Source organism: Aspergillus brasiliensis (assembly GCF_001889945.1).
Source record: "Aspergillus brasiliensis CBS 101740 unplaced genomic scaffold ASPBRscaffold_14, whole genome shotgun sequence".
Classification (NCBI taxonomy): Eukaryota; Fungi; Ascomycota; class Eurotiomycetes; order Eurotiales; family Aspergillaceae; genus Aspergillus; species Aspergillus brasiliensis.
In genome coordinates, this window is record NW_027137455.1 from 345,081 (window position 1) to 365,598 (window position 20,518).

The following is a 20,518-nucleotide window of genomic DNA, read 5'->3' on the forward strand; positions in this document are numbered from 1 at the left end:
AAAAACGAATTCATGCAGATATTTACCCGTCAAGGTGATTTCAACGTTAGTGACGAGTCGTCATGGTGACTCGATGACAGGAAGTCATTCAGTAGAAATGACCGAACTCGACTAACCTTTGGGCCCTATAAGCCGCTTTGCCCCCCCTCCATTCCTTTCCTCTTCTCTCTCTCATTCCTCCGGAGATTTGCAAAACCCACGATTTGGTACTATTACTAATCATCAAGATGGCGAATCCTCGTATCATCATTGGGCTTGACTTCGGCACCACCTATAGCGGGTAAGAAACCATGTTTAGGATCGCTGTCAAGATTGAATTTTAACCCATCTCAGAGTCGCTTGGGCCCTGAGCGACTGTTCTGACAAACCTGAAGTTATCACCTCGTGGCCGGGAGGCGGAAATCGTCAGTAGCACACCAAATGGAATGCGAAGGATTACTCACCATCAACAGGAACAACCCCCAAAGTCCCTAGCACCATGATGATCAAGTGCGGTGGGCGTGTTCTATGGGGTTACCAGACTAACTACCTTGTTGGAGACAATATCCGGGGTATGAAGCTCCTACTAGATGAGCCTCAGAACCCGGAATACGTAGCATCTCTAATAGATGCGGGAATACTCAAAAAGTCGCGCATACCTGCAGTTACTTTGACTGGCATGTATCTTACTGAATTGGTTGACCATACCAAGAAGATCTTCCAGAGGCGCTTTGGTCCAGCAGCCGAAGAGATGGAGATGCAGTACGTCCTGACCGTACCAGCCATTTGGTCTGACAAGGCCAAAGACGCGACCTTGCAAGCTGCTTTGAAGGCCAAAATTCCCCAGAAAGACATTACTTTGGTATCTGAGCCAGAGGCGGCAGCTCTGTACTGCCTCAATTCGATTCAGCCCAACTCCATCCAGGTTCGTTGCAGTCCGAAATAACAGAAGGGTCTCTTTAACGTCGAATGCAGAACAACGATGTCGTCGTAGTGTGCGATGCCGGTGGCGGTACCGTGGTAAGTAATCTAGCTACTCATGAGTGATCAGGTTGCAATGACTATGGCTGAACCCAATAGGACCTCATCTCATATTGCGTCACGACGGTGTCTCCATTGTGCTTGGAAGAGGTGGCTGAAGGCACCGGTATGCTCCAAGCCAGAACGCTATTTACATTGAGCTCACAAACGCAGGCGATATCTGCGGATCGGTCATGCTGGATGCCGGATTCAAGGATTTCCTCAGTGTCCTCGTGGACGATAAACATCTGAGTGGCAAATCCTGCGAACTGGCATTGACGTACTGGCAAGACCACATCAAGCCCAACTTTGCGAGCGATCCGGACTTTGAGGAGGAGACACACTTCGTCCCTCTCCCTGGATTAAAGGATAACCCTAAGATAGGTCTACAAGATGGGTTTCTTCAGCTGGATGGGTGAGTGAAGCAGCGGAGCACTCATGCTGTCCTGGGAGCTAAACTGTGGAACAATAGAGCCCAGATCAAGAATATCTTCGATCCGGTCGTTGACCGAGTCAAGGTACAGATTATCCATCAGGTCCATAGCGCCAGAGCCAAAAATAAGCCAGTGAAGGTGAGTACAACAACTATAACTGGAGCGTTGCTGACCATTCACGGCAGGCTATCCTTCTGGTGGGAGGCTTCGGGTCATCCGAGTATCTCTATCGCTGTATTCAGGAAACATTCAGTGACATTACTGTGATGCAGCCACCCAACTCGTAAGTACTTACACAATTTCACCTATAGTGGGTGCCCAGGCTAAAAATCTACCAGTTGGTCTGCAGTTATGCTGTGAGTCCCCGAATGAAATGAGAGGATCGTGCAACGTGCTTACTTGGACACCAGTGGAGCGGTTCAATACGGCTTGGAAGGCAACAAGGTCAAGCAGCGTATTGCTAGATGCCACTATGGCGTTTTACATATTACAAGTAATCCCGAAAACATGGCTAAATTCCCGGATGCCACAAGATATTGGTGTGCCTTGGAAGAGAAGTGGTATATCGATGACTTGATGACATGGTACATCCACAAGGTAAGTACTCGGTCGATGATCTCCAGCAAACCTTGCTACTATTGCTCATGACTTTGTAGGGCGATGTTATCAACGAAGGAGAGCCCATTCGGATGAAATTCTATCGGACCCGGGCTGTCAACGAGAAGCCCATTTTTACGAGCAAGTTAAAGATATGCCTTCGCAGCGAAGCCCCCAAACGTCGCGATAATGGTAAGCAATTGACTGATTCACGGCTCACTGAGGCATACCTTCTCATTCATATTCAGGTGTTTACAAGTTGTGTTCCTTGACAAGCGATCTTAGAAGTGTACCAACCCGTCTCTTCGCGAAACACACGAACAGCAGAGGCGAAGTATACTACAAGGTGGAGTACAATTTGACTATGACCCCACAGTCCGCCTCCATCAAATTCGAGCTCGAGTTCAATGGCCAATCGTACGGGGAGGTCCAGGCTACTTATTTTGAGTAAGGTTGTATCACTCCGACTGTGGTGGGCTCAGGAGGCTGGTTATTCTTGCTTACTAGCGTAGCTATGAGTAATTTGATTTGAAGTCTATAAACAGTTCCAGTAATCTGTAGTAGCACCTAAGCAGGCGTTGCCGCCTAATAACAGCCTATAGATCTCGAACAGCTTACTTCTAACTGTATTCCCTGGAGACCACATCAGCTGTACCCAACAACCAGCAAGCCCAATGAACTCTTCATTGAGTCCTCAGCTCCGCCAAACCACATAACTACCCCAATCCTGCAGCAAACAAACCGGATAAACACCTGCATGGACGACCCCGACGCAGATCTTCCGCGAATAGCGTCGTGTTGCGGGCGAGCGGAGTTTACCCGCACCTCCGCATCCGGATAAAACCAGAGTACATCACTGTGATCGATCGTCAACACTTATAATAAAGCGGGGTGATTATCCCCAGCTTTCTTGTCCTCCGCATACCTCATTATCGACAGTGCACAATGGGCTTGCTACGTTGCATCGGCCTCATCCTCTTAGGGCTGGAAGCGGCCCTCGCTCAATCCAGCAGCCAGAAATGGGACCTGAAGGATTTCAAAACCTTGGTGACTTTCGGCGATAGTTATACGGACGATACGCGAATTAGCTACTTCTTTAACCATAATGGGTCTGCACCGCCGGTGGGATGGGTGGAGCCTATTGTACGTTTCAACCTCAGACAACACTACTCCTACCATCCAAGCGACAGCATATATCATATACTAACGGAAAACAAACAGACAAACTCCTCCTCCTCAGGAGGCTACATCTGGGGCCATTTCGTGCATCAATACGCCAACCTATCCCACCGCTACAACTACGCCGTCAGCGGCGCCTCGTGCTCCAACAAAATCACCCCGCGAGCAACCTCCTTCGGCCTCTACCCTTCGGTCCTCGAATACCAAGTCCCCGCCTTCACAGCCGACAACGCCTACCACCTCCCCAACACAGGGGAGAAATTCCTGCACAATGATCCAGACAGCACCATCTACTCCATCTGGATCGGGACCAACGATCTGGGGAACTATGCCTTCCTGACTGATTCGCAGGTAGCGAATAAAACCATCCCAGACTACATTGACTGCGTGTTTAATGCCCTCGACGGAGTGTATACTGCAGGCAAAGGGAAGTACTTCGTGATTATGAACATGGTGCCGTTGCAGTTAGCGCCGCTGTACGCGACACCCGAGAATGGGGGCATTGGGGAGAATAATTATTGGCCGGATAAGTCCGGGAATTTTACAGAGATAAGTTATCGCATGTGGGAGCAGGTGAGTACCGTGAATCAGGTTTATGATTATCGTGCGCCGTTTGAGTGGGTGGTCAGGAAGAGGTATCCTGGTGCGAAGGTTGCGGTTATGGATATGTATGAGTTGGTGAGTATATTGTATTCCTCTTTGAGGGTCGGTAGTTGCTGATAAGTGCAGATCTCGGATATCTATTACCACCCAAAGGAATATCTCAATGGGTCGGCGCCGGCGAATGTCACGGGCTATATTCATCATTGTGATGTCGAGGGATCGGAGTGTCAGACGTTGTCGAGTCCGGATTCGTTTCTCTGGTATGATCAGTTGCATCCGTCGCAGAGGACGGACGAGATTATTGCGGAGGAGTTTGTCAAGGTTGTCAGGGGGGAGAGTGCGTATGCGACGTATTGGTCGTAGGTTGGTAGTTAGTGGGTGGTATGCTTAGGGCTTGATGACGCTTTCATGATATATATGAATATCTGGTTTTAGGTTATGAGTAGAAATATAAAGGCATCCTTGCAAGCAATCGTACTCAATCCTTATCAATTATTATACTTTTAAACATTCTCATTTTGCGTAGAATATTCTTTTCAGTAAGATACCATGTCCACCAGTCTTGGAGTATAATCTAAGGGGTAGCTGAACAAAGATGGCAGTGACACCAGAAATCATGTACTAGGAGTAACTAGCTTAGCGTCTACAAGCAGCTTGATATTAGGTCTCGATATTGAATGGAATTGCACATTAGTATATACTAAAGCTTAGCTGGCCTACAATCTAAACGGCCAAGCTCACCTCCATCAGTGAGAGCATCCATCCAACAAGCAACAACACCAAATCAACCTGGGAGATTGGAACCCCTCCATACACGCCGTGCTAACTACCACTCTTTGTGCTACCCCTATTACAACTGCCACTCCCGTATAGTCATGAGAATCCGCCAAACGAAACCGAACCGCAGCACATTTCCAAGTCGTCGTCATCATCCGAGACCACCCAATATGGAAAGATCGCCCCGAAGCCCTCGGAACACTATCATCAATATCCCCGATGATGTACTCCGTAAAGCAATTAAGTCCGAGAGCTCTGATACCATACCTTGTCAGGTGACACCCATCTATCTCCCCAACCGAAGTCGTATCGGAAGGAAATCCCGATGTTATATCTCGGTTGTCGGCTTCTACATCCGATGTACATACCTAGACTACTTACTTCGTATCTAGTATTTATTTACCTATATCAGTCCCCTTATATATGTGGCTGAACTCTACCCCCTCTTGTCTAACCTATCCTATCCTGTCCTATTGAAGAGTCCAATGATATGTTATCAGGGGCCACCGCACAGTTAGATAGTAGAGGTCGGAAGGATATACCTACCGGGGTAGTTGGATCCTTGAGCATGTTTCTTCGGTAGTTTGCCACTAGATAGGAATCCTGGGAATACGAGTACTGTTTGTGTTACCCTTACCCTCGATTCCGATTAGTTATCTAGCGGGTTGGTTGGTTTTCGTAGCTGGACTGTCCTGGATAATTGTCTGCCAGTGGGTACTTTCATGTATGGCGGAGTATAGGGGATTTAGGGCCTTCACTGTTCGACGACTTGATGGTTATCCCTTGAGTCTTCTTTTACTAGTTCTGAAAGCATTATATACCTCTGCACGTAGAAGAATAGTACATACGACCACAGGGTGTGGAAAATAGGGCTTCCCGTCCGCTCAGCCGTACTCAAGCCACACGCCGGGAGGTTAGTAGTTGGGTGGGTGACCACCAGCGAATCCCTTCTGTTGTATGTTTTTGATTTTTATTTTTTTCTTGTTTTTATCTTTTCAAAGAAATGTTTATCATGTATAAAGCTTCTGAATACATACGAAGAATAAGTAAGTACATTCCTATCCTAATATCTGCTTCTCTATCTATAGTCTTGATATATTCACATATCTCGACCCCGGAACATAAACTCTACTAGTTAGTAACTATCTCCCCATCAAACAGAATTCGAATTATCCGCACATGAAAACGCAGCCGATCCTCCACTCTCAGCATAAGACGCCATGATGCCCTTCACGGAGCCATAAGTTCCCGCAACCATCATGAACGACCCGATGAGGATCATCAGTACACTCCACACGACCATACACATCCACCGTTTCGATGTATGCGCTGCCTCCTTCCCCTTCCTCCAGTTATCGTACAGCCACATTGCACCCATGGGCTGGATGCAAATCAGCGGACCCAATAGCGCACCAATGAGAGACACCAATGCATCAAAGACGGGTATGGTGCTGGCAATGATCCATGCGACGAGGATGATTCCGAATGTACAGCTTAACCAGGTGATCCAATGTGTGGGCGAGTTGCTGGTGAGGTGGGGGGAGCCGCGGAGGATGTTGACGAAGATGAATTTCGCGGGGACCTAATCAGAGGTATTGTTAGCATTTTGAGATTTGGTAATTGTGTTCCTATGGGGGGAGAAGAGATTTCTGCTTTCTTACATGTGCGATGATGGTCAATGTGGCTAGCAGCCCCGGCAGTGCAAATGCGTAGCTGATGACCTTGACCACTCCACCGGCGGAACCCAGAGCCGGCGAGGAAACGTATGAACCGCAGTAGTAATAGACAACTCCACCGATGATGGTATATACGGCCAAGACGCCGGTCTGGCTTACGATCAGGGCTTTGGTGTATTGATGGGGGTCGCGCATCTCGCAAATGAGTGAAAAGAACCCTGGAGGTAATAATAATCTTCAGCGAGTGATACTATGCCGACGAGGAAAGGGAATATATATATACTCACCTGGGATTCCAGTAAAGGAATAGAGTAGGTTTGATACTGCTGCAATTCCATCCGCAAACCCGGGATGGCTGACGGCCACCCAGTCGGAAACCCAAGGACCGTCTGTTTTGGGCGCATCAGCCGGACGGTCCTGTATACCGACTCCGACAGTCACAATAATCACTAGGTATTGTCAGTGCACTGTGCAAGAGATGTGTTCGCTAAGGGAACTGTACCAGCTGTCAGGATACATGGTAGGCCCACCCATGCCACCCTGGTGATGCGACCCAATGTGCGGATACTACAGAAGCAGAGTCCGACGATGGCTGCAACGGCGGTGAAGACTGCAGTGCAGGTTGCATGGGTCGATACGGCGTTCAAGCCAATGGAGAGTCCAAGGATAGCAGAACCGCTGGTGAAAATGTAATCTGCAGGGTGTCAGTCACTATGATCAGCCTTTTACTACTGCGAATAAGGATCTGTCACATACACAAACAGAATGCAGCGGAAAGGGCCCACCGGCCCACCGGGCCAAACATGAGTCCACCAGCATCGTCAATGCTGTACACCTCGCGGTGGTTGATCTTGAACCTGCCCACGATATAGCCCGACCACGTTGTGATACAGTAGACTACAAACAGACAAATAATGCCCGGGACCATGCCCAGCACATCCAGAGCGGACGGGATGGCAAGGACGCCCAAACCAATTTGAGTCTTCATCATGAGGATGACGGTTCCTATGAACCCGACCTAAGGGAATCAATTAGCTTCTGTGACTTGGTCTCATGAGAACTGCTAATATAAACATTGCGAAAGTTAGGACCGTGCTCCGAGATTTCTCCAAACACGTCGTCGTGAACGTATTCGGGTTGCTGGGGCTCTAGGTCTTCAATGTCTTTCTTGTCGGTGGCCATCTTGAAGCGGTGTTGCTGGATGCTCCTTCCTGGAGAGGAATAGGAAGATTGCAACAGAATGGGACGACCATTGTGACCCTTTTATAACAGGTGTCAAAAAAAAAAAAATACCAGAGGAGCCAATGACGTCGGGACCAATACAGAGACACAGCGCACGATTAGATGCATCTCGGATCCCCCGCATTTTCAGTCAAAGTGCGGCAACTGAATGCGGTCTTGATCTCCAAGCTTGGCGTAGTCCAAAATCATATCTTGTGGGTCTCTCCCCGCAGATAAGCCGACATTCCCAGCCCTCGCAAAGGCTCCCAGTGACTGATGACTGGGGAGATATGATGATCGGCTGACAACCCGAGATTTGCCGAGTGCCTTTTTGGTGTCTCGCCTGTCGGATGGAATCAAACTACGACCAGACCGAAATGAATAAAGAATGGAGAAATAAGGCTGAAAACTACTGTATTATGGTTAAACCTATATACAACTACTAAGTTCACTAGCCGACCTGCATAGTGGTTGGATAACCAAGGTAACGAACGCGAGATTGCCGAAAGGAAGACGACATGAACGGGAAGACATGCGATTGACTAAAACATTAATGTGCCGGCTAAAGTAATCAAGGCCACTGGTATATGTTTTGCCGGAGAAACTATAGACACCTATTCGACCTCTTGAATTTCCGTCAACATCGACTCGATGAACAACTTCTGATTCGTCAGGAAGCGCTTCATCTCGAGGATATTGAAGGGTCGCTTGGCTACAACTCGCTCCCGCTCTTTCTTCTGTTGATGACGAATCCGCTCCTCCAGGATCTCCAATCGGTACTCCGTATACTGAGTGTACAGCTCGTTCAGGTCACTAATCCCGCGCACTCCGACGAGGACAGTCTCGTCTTTGACCAGAGGCGACTTGGGCCGGAAACAGGTCACCATACTGATGCGCTCGCGACCACCAAGCGCCTTGAGAGCCTGGTGTTCAATGTATCTTCCTTGCATCACCACAGCAGTTCCCTACAACCAACGAAGCATGTTAGTACTGTCGACCCGCATGACCTGGGGGTGATCAACATACCATAGCTGGCCCACGAACTTTCATAATCTCTCCACTCGGTGTCCTGAGCGCCGTCTCTCCACCGACCATGTCAGTGCAGTCGGAAAGCATCGTCACACACACAAACGGGAAACTGTCATAGTGCCAGGCGACCGCCGGGAGCTCATTGTCCGAGGAAGAAATAAGATCGACAGTGCGTTCCGTGTTCGCGTTCTCGTCCCGAATCGAGATGTTGATGTTGGCAATCTCAAAGTCAATGGACGGAACGAGGTCGATGCCAGCAACCTCGGAGATTCTTGCCAGCACTTCTGGGGATTTCCAGGCATCGTATGTGAAGGGAGCACGACTATGATACTTAGCAAAGTGGCTCTCACAAGCGCTTTTTTTTTTTTTTCTACTTACGCCGGCCCCATTCCCCGTACCATGTGCTTGTTGAAGGTGGAGGCGTACTGACATTCCGCCAGCACCTTCTCATCGAAGATCTCTGCCCTCATCTGCGCGATGGCTTCTTCGGTAAACAGCGGGAATGGCTCTGTGGCCGCGTGGGGTGAGATGCCGTGTCCCTCCAGCCCAATTTGCTTCATCGTATAGATGGACCTTGGGGGCTGGTAGTTCAGGTGCTTCGCGGGATCGAATGACCCCCGTTTGGCAAGCTTCGCTCCCTGAATTAGGGACTGTGGCAGATCGGAAGCAGGCCTTGTGGCCTTCTTCGTGGCCGGCCCAATAACAGTGGGCGGTTCGACATCGATGAAGGTTGCCGAAGGAGCCATTTCGATTGATATATAGTATTGATATAGATGTTCTCTTCACTCTTAAGAAACAAATGTGTTGCTGCTGGATACCATAAGACACCTCAAGATATCTTTATATAGCTTGGATTCCTGGACCAGACCTTCAAGACTGCGCGTGATCTTTTCATGATGGTCAAATGCTTGTAGGATAGCTTTCCCCATATTATCGGCTTTTCCGAGACCTGAAATCAACTATTGAAACTGGAATCCTGCCCTTCATTCTTCAAGATAGGCAGTATGAAGGAATCTGATTTGGTTTCAGACGAACCCGATCCCTGCCCTCGGGTGCCTCACGGTTCCCTCGGAAGTCGGTGGGGTCTCGGCTTCTACCCGATGCTTATCACAGAACATTACAGAGTAGGAGGGCATTGATCATCTCGGAACGGATATACAAGAATAGATCATAGTAGTCAAGAGACCAAGAGACCCCGGGTAAGGAATGATCACAAATCCTTTGTTCCGAGATACTTACCCCAGAAAATGCGGACTATAAGATGCATCATCAACCAGAACGGAGTTTAAATAACGTCAATCCCCGCCAAGCTACTGATTCCTCCATTAATCTAATATCATCATTTTCACCGTCTTCTATAACACCCCCCAACATGTCTTCTCTCGACTTGAACGACGTGGCAGCAGCCCTCCGCACAGCCCTAGCCTCAGCAAAGCCCATCGACCCCCCAACCAAGACCTGGCCCAGCCTCACCCCCGACGATGGATTCCGCATCCAAGAAATTAACTCCAAGCACAACATCGCCCACGGCGACCGCCTCGTGGGCTACAAGCTGGGCAACATCGCCAAAGTCATGCAAGCCGCATTTGGACTGGACCACCCGGACTATGGATTCTTGCACGCCAAGTCTTTCCTCTATGAAGGCACCCCGATCCACCTGAACCAGTTCATCAAGCCCTATGTCGAACTCGAGCCTGCTTTCGTCCTAAAATCCCCCCTGAAGGGGCCGAACGTCACCGTGGCGGATGTCATTAGTGCCATTGATTATGCGATCCCGGCGATTGAGATCATCGACTCCCGGGTGAAGAATTGGGAAATTGATCTGCCGGATACGCTGGCGGATAATGGGTCGACGGGGGCGGTTCTACTGGGTGGAACGCCGCGGAAGATTACTGACCTGACTCTGAGTGATACCCGGGGGGTCTTGAAGCTGAATGGGAAGGAGGTGATGACGGGGAATACGAAGAATGTTCTGGGAAATCCCTTATCGGCGGTGGCGTGGCTGGTGAACCGGCTGGCGGAATATGGTATTGAGTTTCAGGCAGGGCAGCTTATTATGCCGGGGAGTTGTCTGGAGGCTGTTCCGATGGAGGTTGGTCAGTGGACTTGTACGTTTGAAGGATGGGGGACTGTTGAGTTTGATGTTGTGTAGATCAGAAAATCTTTTATTTGAATATATACTTACTAGACTATCAGAACAGACTATAGTTATCTATTGGTAAAGGGGGTAGCATGCGTAGGAAGGAGCTTCCTAGGGGCTGTAATCAACCAACTATTAACTACGATCATCACCTAATACTGTTCCTACACACTTGACTGTCCAGGTGTTCATCAACTTGATCTACCAATGTAGACGATGAATTTCTATACCGCTACTGCGGCTTATACCTCCAATAATCAAGTAAGTCATGAGAGAAGACCTAAAAGTAGAATTTTATTAAGATACTCGACCTGGCGATCGAAGCGGGACTGCTTCTTCATGATTAGAACAGATCAACCGCTACTCAGAACTCTCCTGAGTTCGTTTAAGTTATACGACGCATCACTTATTCGCATTTTTTATTCTTATCGTGTGAATTTCTATTTCCGCCAGGACCAACCATAGCAGACCGTTGGATTGCTTGAAAACTTAGCAGGCAGTACTGAAGACACCAGCACTGCAGATCTTATGTGGGTCGCTGGCAGTTGTACTTTGTAGTTTGTACGAGTATACGATGGATCCACGACCTTGTGGCAAAGAAGAAGGATGGTTCAACGAATCAAAGAACATATTCGTTTTCGTATAGATGCCAAGCTTTCTGCCTTCGTACCCTTAATTGCAACACCACGGATCTATACATAGTGGTTGACCCACTGTATAATCGGCAACGCGACGCCATGTACTCTCCCGTCTGAAGAACCTATAAATACCCTGATGAACAGACTGCAATTGCATGTCACTCAATACTGAGAATCAAAGAATCAAAGAAAACATTGCCAATCAGAACCATGAAGACCGCTGCCGCAACCCTCATCGCTGCGTTCCTCGCCGCGACCGAAGGAGCAAATGCCTTCACCAAGACGGGGACCACTCCGCTGAGACACGAAGCAGAAAGCAGAGGAGTGCTTATTGGATCCGGTGCCATCAATCCGAACTATCTCAATGACACTCTGTTTGCGACCGTCCTCGCCGATCAGTTCCAAAGTCTCGCCCCGGAGAATGAGTTGAAATGGAATTTCATCCACCCAACCCTCGACCACTACAATTGGAACGCGACCGACCGCCTCGTCAGCTTCGCGGAGGAGCACGACATGGTGGTCAAGGGGCATGGACTCATCTCGAGCTGCTGCAACCCGGATTACCTGCTCAACATCACCGACCCCAACCTGTTCCGGGCTGCCATGGCCACTCACTTTGAAGCGATCATGCACCGATACGCCGGCAAGATGAATCGGTGGGACGTGGTCACCGAAGCCCTCAAAACCATGGGCGGCGGCCTGCAGGCCAATGACTTCTACAACGTGCTCGGACCTGACTATATCGCAGACGCCTACCATATCGCTCGGGCCGCCGGAGGGCCGGACGCCAAATTGTTTCTCAGCGAGAGTCTAGTCGAGACGTACCCCACGAAGCGGCAAGAGCTCTATGATCTAGTCTCTGGGCTTGTATCGAACAATGTCCCCATCGATGGCGTGGCGCTACAGATGCACGTTACCGAAGTAGCTCCCATCCCCGGCGTGATTACGGATATCGTCAACTCCTATCACGCTCTCGGCCTGGAAGTATCCATCTCCGAGATGGATGTCCATACGCTGAACACCACCCTCGAAACTGATATCTACAATGCTGTCCTCACTGAGGCCCTGGATGCTGGTGTCACTGATATTACCTTCTGGGGATTCACCGATAAGCACGCTTACACCTGGGTCAAGGGCGCGAAGCCGTTGATGTTCGACGAGTACTACAACCCGAAGGGGGAATTCTATGCTACCCACACTGCCTTGACTAGCTTCAATAACAGCCAGCCCTAGATGAGCTGGACCAGCATCTGGTCACTAGAGGTTCTGTTTAGAGGCACTGATTGCATTTGTGCAAGGAGGATGTATGTTATGGAAAGGAACTCGCAGGCTTGATAGGATACCCACGGGAGATACAGATTCAACCCCGAATTCTCAAGTTCTACATGCTAGCCAGAGGCTTTTCCCCCAGCCTTGGTGTGATGGTTTCCCAACACTTTGTATTTATACTATTCTTACTCTTTTATTTTAGGTTCTATATATTTTAATAGATAGAACTCATACTTGCTTTATTAGTATGCTGCATCGAACTATATCAATAGTTATTGGGCCGCTTAGTCGAGGTATAGATATACTACTGGTCGAAACACACCACCATCTCGAAGCTGAGCTCTATACTATGTCTTTGAATTGGCACCCGCGGGTACATCATACCGTTGATTCAAATCTGAAGAGGATATTATATAAATAAATAAATATATAAAGATAACGATGTTATTTCCAGCAAAGCTAAATAGAAGGAGCCGTTCAACTAAGGAGAAATGGGCTTGAGTATCTGAGGTGAACTAGGACTATTCTTAGACTCTTTATATTAAATAATATTAATACTTCTATTATCCTTCTTAATCTTGCCTCTCTTCAATGAAGGTATTCTTATAGTTGTAGTACTTAACAGTACCTTTGAACTATAGACCTTCTTTACCTGTGAGTTTACTAATAGAGCCGCTAGGGGTAAAAAACCCTCAAAGAATTTATAAATAGCTGGTTAGCTTGATGAGATTGCTTAAAGATTGAACAACAGGCTGATTGAATAGAAATTAGACTATAAAGAAATATTTTCTATTATAATCTTATCAGTGATAGTAAAACTAGAGCTATCAACAAGACCTTCCTTAAGCAGGAACTTCAGCAGTGCCGGTGTGTTCCCAACCTTATATACGTTGTGTATAATATACTTACCAGAGGGCTTCAGGTCAGCCAAAAAAGGGGGTCTTGACTGAGACAGCCTGGAAGTTATTAATGGTTAATTTAGTGCTGCTAATGGGATCAGCGATGGTAAACAAGTGTAGTCATGCTTTGGTACTGCCCCCAGCAATATTTATAACAACCATAGCATTATCAAATGCCTGCCGTATCATGATGTCCATGGGCTAGATATCCTCTTTGACTCGATTCTTCACTATGTAGCTGATACCCTTACACTCTGCGCATCTACTCGGATCCTCTGCCGGCGTACTGCTGCACTCCGGGACCGTCATCCCGAGGGTTTTGATGGCTGTTGTTACGTTAGAAAGGATATAAGACTTGCTATTTCAGGATGTAAGAATGAGCTAAATAATGCTGCAGGTCAGATTAAATAGTGTCAAGGACCTTCCAAAACCTGGCCAAGGTGGCCATAAACCAAGTGAGTCATTATGCCCCGATTGTCAGTATCTGATATATTGACCATTAGTTGCCCAATCCCTGTCATCGGGTAGCCCAGAGTCATTAGAAACAGCAGCTTGCAGAAGAATCAGGATAATTGGATGAAGGAACAACAGGAACCAGCTTGTTTTACTCCGCAGCGGTCGAAGGATCGAATGGTTGCATGGGCACATTTACAAATAGGACGCAAGTAATACAGCCGATGAGACGATTGTGAGGCATTCACCTATGCACAACTAGAGAGTAGGCTGGATATGAGTCTGGGCAGAAGCAATGAAAGTGATGGTCGAAGCCATTATAGATCCTTCAAAGCTATCCATGCCCATCCAGCCGGAGTCGCGCTGCAGCTCCCCAGGTGGCTCATCCCTGCAATCTTGTCTAGCTGCTTCGCACAAGTGCTGCTATGCACTGATTTTACTACGGGGATGCTTGCACTATTGAAAGTATACTCTTGAACGGGACTATTACTACTGTTCATTTACTAAAAAACGGCACAAAATGATAGGCACGCTCTAATGTATTTGTGCAGGCAGCAGGCGCCCGGAGAAGTACCTAAATCCATGACTACCTCTCTATTAGAAAATCCCGTAATAATGCAAATATCCCGATCATGAAGCGAATGATGCATATGAAACAGATAAGCCACATGGATCATCAAGACGACGGCCCCCCAACTAAGTGAGTTATGCTGCACAATGACCAAGGGAACAACCCCGGCCGAGTAAAGGACCAGAGGCTTAGACTAAGCGGCGTCTGGATATCACCACGTGAAATGAAAAAGTGGCCCAAAGCCCGAAACGGCCAGCGCGCTTGCTATCGTGACTTCGTGCTCATAATCGTAACTGGCGTACAAAACTACCCCCTCTGCCATAGGTTCAGGCCGCCTCAATCTCAGAGAGGCATTGCTGGAATTCGCTCCAATCCTTCATGATAACCTTGGCACCCAGCTCTTGCAGGAGTTGGGACATCTCCAACTGCTTAGCATCGCCGTGGTAGCTGCCGACATAACCAATGACCGGGATTCCAGCACGAATGGCGCTGAGCGCACCAGACTTGCTGTCCTCAACCGCGACCACCTCTTCAGGCTTCTTCTTGCGCACTTCAAGAGCATGGATGTAAATAGCGGGATCCGGCTTCGAAGTGGGCTTGGGAAGAGAGGTGGCTGCGCTGAACACGGCATCCTTATCAAAGTACTTGTCTTGTCCAACCTTCGTGATAGAAGCACGGACACGGCGCAAAGCAGACGAAGAGACGACTGCTAGGCCATACTTCTTGGACTCGAGAAGCTTGTCAAGCTCAGCGTTAACACCCACGCAAGGCTGAGCTTTGTCCGTCAGCTTGGCGATGACCTTGTCCTCTTCCTTCTTCACGTATCCCTCGAGCTCCTCCTGTGATAGCTCAAACTTGTACTTGGCCTGGAGGGAGACCATCATTCCCCGAAAGTTCTGACCAACAAAGTCTTGGATAAGCTGATTTCCGGTGTAGCGATCTGAGATGTTGTGCTTCTCCAGAATCTCATTGGCAAGATCGGCACACGCCTCGAAGGCCAGCTCTTCCGAGAGGACGAGGGTGTTGTCACAGTCGAAGAAGATCTCGGTAATCTACAATCGATGTCCGTCAGCACATTGGTGCGATGACAGTAAGGTGTGGAGAAGTGATAGCTTACCTGCGGCATGATGGATGCAAGTCTAGTCGATCGTTACTTGATTGGATTCAAGAATGCTGCACAGCGATGACGGTAGAGGAGGAGCGTTTATGGAACGTAGTGAAATAGGCGTCGGGGGTGGGGAACGATGTAAGGGAGGAGGGAGAATATGACAGGAAAAGAGACTGTTGCGGTTTCAATTGGAGAAGAGAGGAGGGATGCGAAAGGCCTGTTGGGTTATAAGAGAAAAGTCACAGAAGAAGGAGGGGCAACAAGGAGGGCATTCACTTTGTTTAAGTAGGACCGGAAGGGACCAATACAAAGGAAGCCAGCGGGTAGAAGGGAAGTCGGTGGTACCTGTAGTGAAGGGGGACCCAGCCACGGAATTACGCTTGAACCCACTGCCCGTGATAGAGATCCAGTAGAACCGAAGAATGACTAGGGAACCCCCGAGGGGATTCCCAATTCCCGTTGTACAGAATCCCGGGCATCCAAGGTAGGAGCGGGGTGCTTGGCCCTGAATTCCCTGAGATCATACATTGAAAAAAACCCCCCCATGACGTTATCAACTGGCCGAATTCCAGTGCTAGTGAAAGGTGCTAAACCCATTCAGGCAAGCACCCGCTGCCATTCGCCCGTTCGAATCGCGCTCGGATGCCCCTCTTCCTTTCCCGTTGAGGCATAGCGGTATCACCTGATGGAAAGGCACCGAATCCTCGCTGCCCATTCTGGTCGTCTTCAATTTCCGGTTCCTTTTCTTTCGACGCCTCAAAAGCCCAATGACGAAGCGTAGAGCCAATCGATAGGATTCCATGGCCATGTTTATCGACATCCCATGTGCTAGGGGGCGCCATGTTGCAGATGTGGAACCATTTGTTCCTCTACTTTCTTTGCTCTTCACAATGTTTCTTTTCTAGGTCGCAGTAGGCAACATGCAGTGAGAGTGAGAGAGTTTTGCGCTCCATACCGTTTGTTTACAAAACTTCACTTACCAGTTACCACATATAACTACAATACGGTATCATGCTAGGTAACCTTCCATACCGGTCAGTCACCAGGTGTGCTCATGCGAGGGGGTTATAATCGGTTATAGTTCTCATTAGAATAATGCTGGGATTCTCGTCCGTCTACATCTCCCGGAGCACAGTATTCCATTCAGCTACCGCTCAATCAGTTTGATGCCTGAACGGAGCAATAATAGTACGTCGCCAAGGATCGAATCACTGATCACCAATCAGCGCTGAATACTCTCTGGACAGAGCATTACCCGGGTACCTTCGAGAATACTAAGCTGTAGTATAGGAGACATTATGCGGCCGGGTGAAACCGTGCCATGGGGTCGGTTTTATCTCGAGACTTTCCCTCTTGTAGATGCAACTGCCCAGGGGCCTTGTTGCGAAGACGGGACGACGATAAAAAATTGAATACATTGGGTACACCGCTTGGGGTGCCCGGGATTCATCCGTCACGAGTAATCTATAACTGCAACTTATATTCGAGTATTGTCAAAACATCCGAGATCATAGCGGACATACCACCACATGTTCCTGGATCCCTCCTCAGCATGTAGTTCCCCGGTAGGTACCATCGATGGCTGTGTGCTCCACCCCGCGTGAGAATGGCGTTGGACTCGTCGGCACCGGCCTTAAATGTGGGCCGATCGTTGGCTGGCGAAGAAATTCTAATGGCGTTTGCATTAGAGCCCCTCATTATCGATTGCAATTTGATCCCAATTCTCAATACTATTGCTAGGGACGTCAAAGCCTAGTGTGATATTGTTTCCTGCTTCCCGAGGTATACTGTAACCCGGTTTCGCGAATTTCACATACCTGTCTCCGATCCCACTGCCAATACCACCCGACTGCTGGCCTTCAAGCCAATACGAAGCACACCGGGCAACATGGGATCTGCTTCTGGCTCCGATCCCTACCCCGTGTCCGTTTCGTCCCTTCACTTCCCCTCCTCAGAGCAACAATCGATTTCCCAAACGCTATCTGCACTGCGACGATCAGCGCTCTCTGTCACCAACCGACTGCGTTCCATCGAGGCCGACGCGGCCTTTGTCCGCGAGGTTGCAGCCCATTACGATCTTCCTCTCATCGCCAACGAAAGATGCGGGAGCTGGTATATCCCGCCTGAAGTCAAGTCGGGCAGTGCGTACTTCAAGAGTACAGATGGTCACACGGGCCAGTGGGATTTCAGCTTTCGCCGACTAAACTTGCAGCTCTTACCAATTGCCAGGGAACATGGGGGGTCAGTGAGCCTGTCATCCATCTCCTCTTGTCATCCCTGCTGATCGTTCTGCTTTGGGCTTACTGACTGGCTGACTCTCATTCGTCGATACAGTTGCATCATCGTGGATTCCACGCGCCGGGGTAAATGTAAGTAACCAGCTAACCGCTCAAAATATGCCAATCATCCCCCGTCTAACGAGATATGCGCCAGTGATGCCTGATGCCCTGTCTAAAACCGTTCCAATCTGGTGTGCCGTCATCAACCGGGCGTTGTTCCCATCTGACACTGCATATCATGCGGTGAACTTCCCGCCGAATTACCTGGGCGCTTCTGAAGAGTCCCAAATTGAGCGGAGGATTGACGGCTTTGTCAAGTCGCTCGAGGTAACTCTTGCTCTGCTTTGAAAAAACTCCATAACTCCCATGTAGGCTAATAGGCTGCTAGGACCTGAAACTCGACCTAGATGAACTCAAGCAGCAGCTTGGAAAGCCTATCAGGGTCGCATGGGCCAATCGAGCCTATTTTCATCCGACGGATCTGCATAAAGGGGATGATTATCGCCTGTTTGTTCTCTGTTCCGCATCGAAAAGGGTCCATGGCGCAGAAATCTCCGAAGGCGGCTATATTCAAGGAGCAGGAGATGACAGCGAGAGTTGGGCCTGTGGGTTAACTCCTCCGGTCTTCTGGGCTAATAAAGCAACCCTGTTCCAGCACTCAGAAGAAGATCTTCCGACCGTGATCGGGCAGCTGGTTGAGGACCACGGAAAAAAGGACATTGATGAAAGAGCGATACGTATCGCGCCAACACGAAACCTATATATCAGCCAAACACATCCACAACTATACAACAGCAGCATGTTCAATCTGGTCATCGATTGTAATACGAGCCCAGAAGGGACAGAAGATGATGCAAATCGCCTCAATCTAGGATGCGGATCTTCTAAACTAGGAAGCCGTGACCTGCGCAAATACCTGGACAAGGTCCAAGACTTTGTCAAGTCACGTCTGAGCTCAGACCCATCACAATCGTTGCTGGTGACATGTGAGACTGGCAAGGATCTTTCGGTCGGTGCTCTACTTGCGATACTGTGTCTGTTCTACAATGAGGAAGGTAAGTCTCTCGTCGAACCGTCAACCCGTCTTGTCTTTCTCTGTATCAGGTTGCTATACAGTACTAATAATACGTTAGGCGAGTTCACTGCTGCTCCCACCAACCGATCGATCGGCAAGCAGTTCATTCGTCAGCGGCTCGCCTGGATCACGTCCTCCAAACATGATGTGAATCCTTCGCGGACTACGCTTCAATCGGTCAATGCCTTTCTCATGCAACGCCCGGATTACTAACACCTAGACCATATGGCTCCTGCAAATCACAATTAATTATGTCTATAAATGGACGAACTACTCGTTCTCAACGGCCTCCACGATGGCGCCACTGCTTCCCTGGTCCAGAGCATTAAGCACCGCCATGTCCTCCTCGCTGATGTCGAAATCAAACACATCGGCGTTAGCCGCGATCCGGTCCGGGTTGTCGGTCTTAGGAAGGGGCACCCATCCCTTCTGCAGTGCGTAGCGTATCAGGACCTGCTGGGTCGTCTTGTTATATTTCTTTGCCAAGTCCACGAGTGTAGGGTCGTTCGCTTTATAGTTTCGCACAATGGGGGCATAGGACTCGACAACGATTCCGTTCTTCTTGCAGTATGCATCGATCACGCGTTGCTGGCACCAAGGATGGAGCTGTGTGATTCCATGAGTCAGCCAAATTCTCCTTCCTGTCGCATCGCAGAGATTAAAAGTGAAGCAATGCGTGGGGTACGAACCTCGATCTGATTAACATGCGGCGGCCAGACTTTCGCATACTCCTTCATCTCTTCAATGTGCTTCACCCCAAAGTTGCTGACACCAATGCTCTTGGTCTTGCCCTCCTCTAGGAGCCTCTCCAGGGCCTGCCATAAGTGCTTGCGACCCGACGAGCCGGACTTGGAGCTATGAATCAAGAACAGATCCACGTATCCGTCCGGGCCACCGATCTTCTCGACGCTCGCCAGCAGTCTCTCATAGGTGGCCTCGGGCGAGCCCGCTGGGCTGAGGATTTTGGTGGTCACGAAAACTTCATTGCGGGGCAGGCCAGAGGAACGGATGGCGTCGCCAACTTCTTTCTCATTTGCGTAGAACTGAGCGGTATCAATGTGCCGGTAACCAACTTCGAGAGCCTTCTGGCAGGACTTCACGCATTGTGCGGAAGGGGACCGATAGACGCCGAAGCCGAGGCGGGGTATTTTGACGGCGGAATTAGGGAGTGGTACCACGTCCGCAAAGGAGTAGTTGGCTGACATTATGAAACGAAAGCGTCAAGAATGGAAAAGCAAGACGAGGTTTGGGAATCCGAGAAGTTCGGTATGAACAGGCGCAAGGTATCCGGTAGTCACAGGGTGAGCTCGGGGGAATGACTGACGGAGAGAGGGGAAGCCGATTAAGTTGAGCTGTGAATGTTTCGCCCGCGGGCCCCATCACGCCTCGGCGAATCCCGATGATATCATCAGCCCACCTCTTACTAACTAGTTACCGCTTGTGTTGGATCTTCGTATGAGAATACTCAGTAGCAGTAACTGGATACTGCGATGAACTGCATATCTACTACTTCATTGAGTTGGCAATTACATCAGTTCTCACTACCGTGAGATGTCCAATCTTTGCGCCCC

General features: G+C 49.1%; 9 protein-coding genes across 9 annotated transcripts; 5 read left to right on the forward strand and 4 right to left on the reverse strand.

The window, feature by feature from the left end:
- Positions 1–227: 227 nt before the first annotated feature.
- Positions 228–2,481, forward strand: ASPBRDRAFT_199609 (Hsp70 family protein; the record flags this gene model as incomplete). Its single annotated transcript, XM_067621346.1, has 12 exons — positions 228–280; positions 334–404; positions 453–904; positions 955–999; positions 1,060–1,126; positions 1,174–1,414; positions 1,472–1,571; positions 1,619–1,716; positions 1,772–1,789; positions 1,844–2,030; positions 2,090–2,222; positions 2,279–2,481. 12 exons carry the CDS (start codon positions 228–230, stop codon positions 2,479–2,481), a joined length of 1,668 nt encoding a protein of 555 aa, XP_067475155.1.
- Positions 2,482–2,923: 442 nt separating this feature from the next.
- Positions 2,924–4,295, forward strand: ASPBRDRAFT_47409 (SGNH/GDSL hydrolase family protein). Its single transcript, XM_067625848.1, has 3 exons — positions 2,924–3,173; positions 3,252–3,887; positions 3,939–4,295. The coding sequence occupies exons 1-3, from the start codon at positions 2,976–2,978 to the stop codon at positions 4,173–4,175; spliced, it is 1,071 nt and encodes a 356-aa protein (XP_067475156.1). The 5' UTR covers positions 2,924–2,975; the 3' UTR covers positions 4,176–4,295.
- Positions 4,296–5,646: 1,351 nt separating this feature from the next.
- ASPBRDRAFT_47410 (uncharacterized protein) lies at positions 5,647–7,546 on the reverse strand. The gene is made up of 6 exons (XM_067625849.1): positions 7,340–7,546; positions 7,022–7,283; positions 6,768–6,959; positions 6,553–6,714; positions 6,251–6,483; positions 5,647–6,171 (listed from the first exon to the last, which is right to left on the reverse strand). The coding sequence occupies exons 1-6, from the start codon at positions 7,445–7,447 to the stop codon at positions 5,743–5,745; spliced, it is 1,386 nt and encodes a 461-aa protein (XP_067475157.1). The 5' UTR covers positions 7,448–7,546; the 3' UTR covers positions 5,647–5,742.
- A 554-nt stretch (positions 7,547–8,100) lies between these two features.
- On the reverse strand, positions 8,101–9,261 carry ASPBRDRAFT_58492 (uncharacterized protein; the record flags this gene model as incomplete). Its single annotated transcript, XM_067627902.1, has 3 exons — positions 8,101–8,451; positions 8,513–8,837; positions 8,894–9,261. The coding sequence occupies 3 exons, from the start codon at positions 9,259–9,261 to the stop codon at positions 8,101–8,103; spliced, it is 1,044 nt and encodes a 347-aa protein (XP_067475158.1).
- A 626-nt stretch (positions 9,262–9,887) lies between these two features.
- Positions 9,888–10,667, forward strand: ASPBRDRAFT_134648 (2-keto-4-pentenoate hydratase; the record flags this gene model as incomplete). Its single annotated transcript, XM_067618629.1, has 1 exon — positions 9,888–10,667. One exon carries the CDS (start codon positions 9,888–9,890, stop codon positions 10,665–10,667), a length of 780 nt encoding a protein of 259 aa, XP_067475159.1.
- An 836-nt stretch (positions 10,668–11,503) lies between these two features.
- Positions 11,504–12,526, forward strand: ASPBRDRAFT_199614 (endo-1,4-beta-xylanase; the record flags this gene model as incomplete). The annotated part of the gene is made up of 1 exon (XM_067621347.1): positions 11,504–12,526. One exon carries the CDS (start codon positions 11,504–11,506, stop codon positions 12,524–12,526), a length of 1,023 nt encoding a protein of 340 aa, XP_067475160.1.
- A 1,997-nt stretch (positions 12,527–14,523) lies between these two features.
- ASPBRDRAFT_78135 (HAD family hydrolase) lies at positions 14,524–16,023 on the reverse strand. Its single transcript, XM_067629397.1, has 2 exons — positions 15,603–16,023; positions 14,524–15,537 (listed from the first exon to the last, which is right to left on the reverse strand). The coding sequence occupies exons 1-2, from the start codon at positions 15,609–15,611 to the stop codon at positions 14,812–14,814; spliced, it is 735 nt and encodes a 244-aa protein (XP_067475161.1). The 5' UTR covers positions 15,612–16,023; the 3' UTR covers positions 14,524–14,811.
- Positions 16,024–17,378: 1,355 nt separating this feature from the next.
- ASPBRDRAFT_327420 (initiator tRNA phosphoribosyl transferase family protein) lies at positions 17,379–19,365 on the forward strand. The gene is made up of 5 exons (XM_067623050.1): positions 17,379–17,834; positions 17,928–17,962; positions 18,027–18,199; positions 18,261–18,927; positions 19,006–19,365. The coding sequence occupies exons 1-5, from the start codon at positions 17,482–17,484 to the stop codon at positions 19,158–19,160; spliced, it is 1,383 nt and encodes a 460-aa protein (XP_067475162.1). The 5' UTR covers positions 17,379–17,481; the 3' UTR covers positions 19,161–19,365.
- Positions 19,218–20,466, reverse strand: ASPBRDRAFT_78137 (aldo/keto reductase family protein; the record flags this gene model as incomplete). The annotated part of the gene is made up of 2 exons (XM_067629398.1): positions 19,637–20,466; positions 19,218–19,553 (listed from the first exon to the last, which is right to left on the reverse strand). Exons 1-2 carry the CDS (start codon positions 20,150–20,152, stop codon positions 19,218–19,220), a joined length of 852 nt encoding a protein of 283 aa, XP_067475163.1. The 5' UTR covers positions 20,153–20,466.
- Positions 20,467–20,518: the final 52 nt, after the last annotated feature.

What these genes read in the sequence shown, in the direction of transcription:
- ASPBRDRAFT_47409 (XM_067625848.1), top strand. Translation starts at nt 2,976, where the DNA reads ATGGGCTTGCTACGTTGCATCGGCCTCATCCTCTTAGGGCTGGAAGCG. An exon ending in TGGGATGGGTGGAGCCTATT is followed by an intron (nt 3,174 to 3,251) that starts GTACGTTTCAAC and finishes GAAAACAAACAG; the next exon opens with ACAAACTCCTCCTCCTCAGG. An exon ending in TTATGGATATGTATGAGTTG is followed by an intron (nt 3,888 to 3,938) that starts GTGAGTATATTG and finishes TGATAAGTGCAG; the next exon opens with ATCTCGGATATCTATTACCA.
- ASPBRDRAFT_47410 (XM_067625849.1), bottom strand. Translation starts at nt 7,447, where the DNA reads ATGGCCACCGACAAGAAAGACATTGAAGACCTAGAGCCCCAGCAACCC. An exon ending in TTCCGCTGCATTCTGTTTGT is followed by an intron (nt 6,960 to 7,021) that starts GTATGTGACAGA and finishes GACACCCTGCAG; the next exon opens with ATTACATTTTCACCAGCGGT. An exon ending in ACCATGTATCCTGACAGCTG is followed by an intron (nt 6,715 to 6,767) that starts GTACAGTTCCCT and finishes GACAATACCTAG; the next exon opens with TGATTATTGTGACTGTCGGA.
- ASPBRDRAFT_327420 (XM_067623050.1), top strand. Translation starts at nt 17,482, where the DNA reads ATGGGATCTGCTTCTGGCTCCGATCCCTACCCCGTGTCCGTTTCGTCC. An exon ending in ATTGCCAGGGAACATGGGGG is followed by an intron (nt 17,835 to 17,927) that starts GTCAGTGAGCCT and finishes TCGTCGATACAG; the next exon opens with TTGCATCATCGTGGATTCCA. An exon ending in TTCCACGCGCCGGGGTAAAT is followed by an intron (nt 17,963 to 18,026) that starts GTAAGTAACCAG and finishes GATATGCGCCAG; the next exon opens with TGATGCCTGATGCCCTGTCT.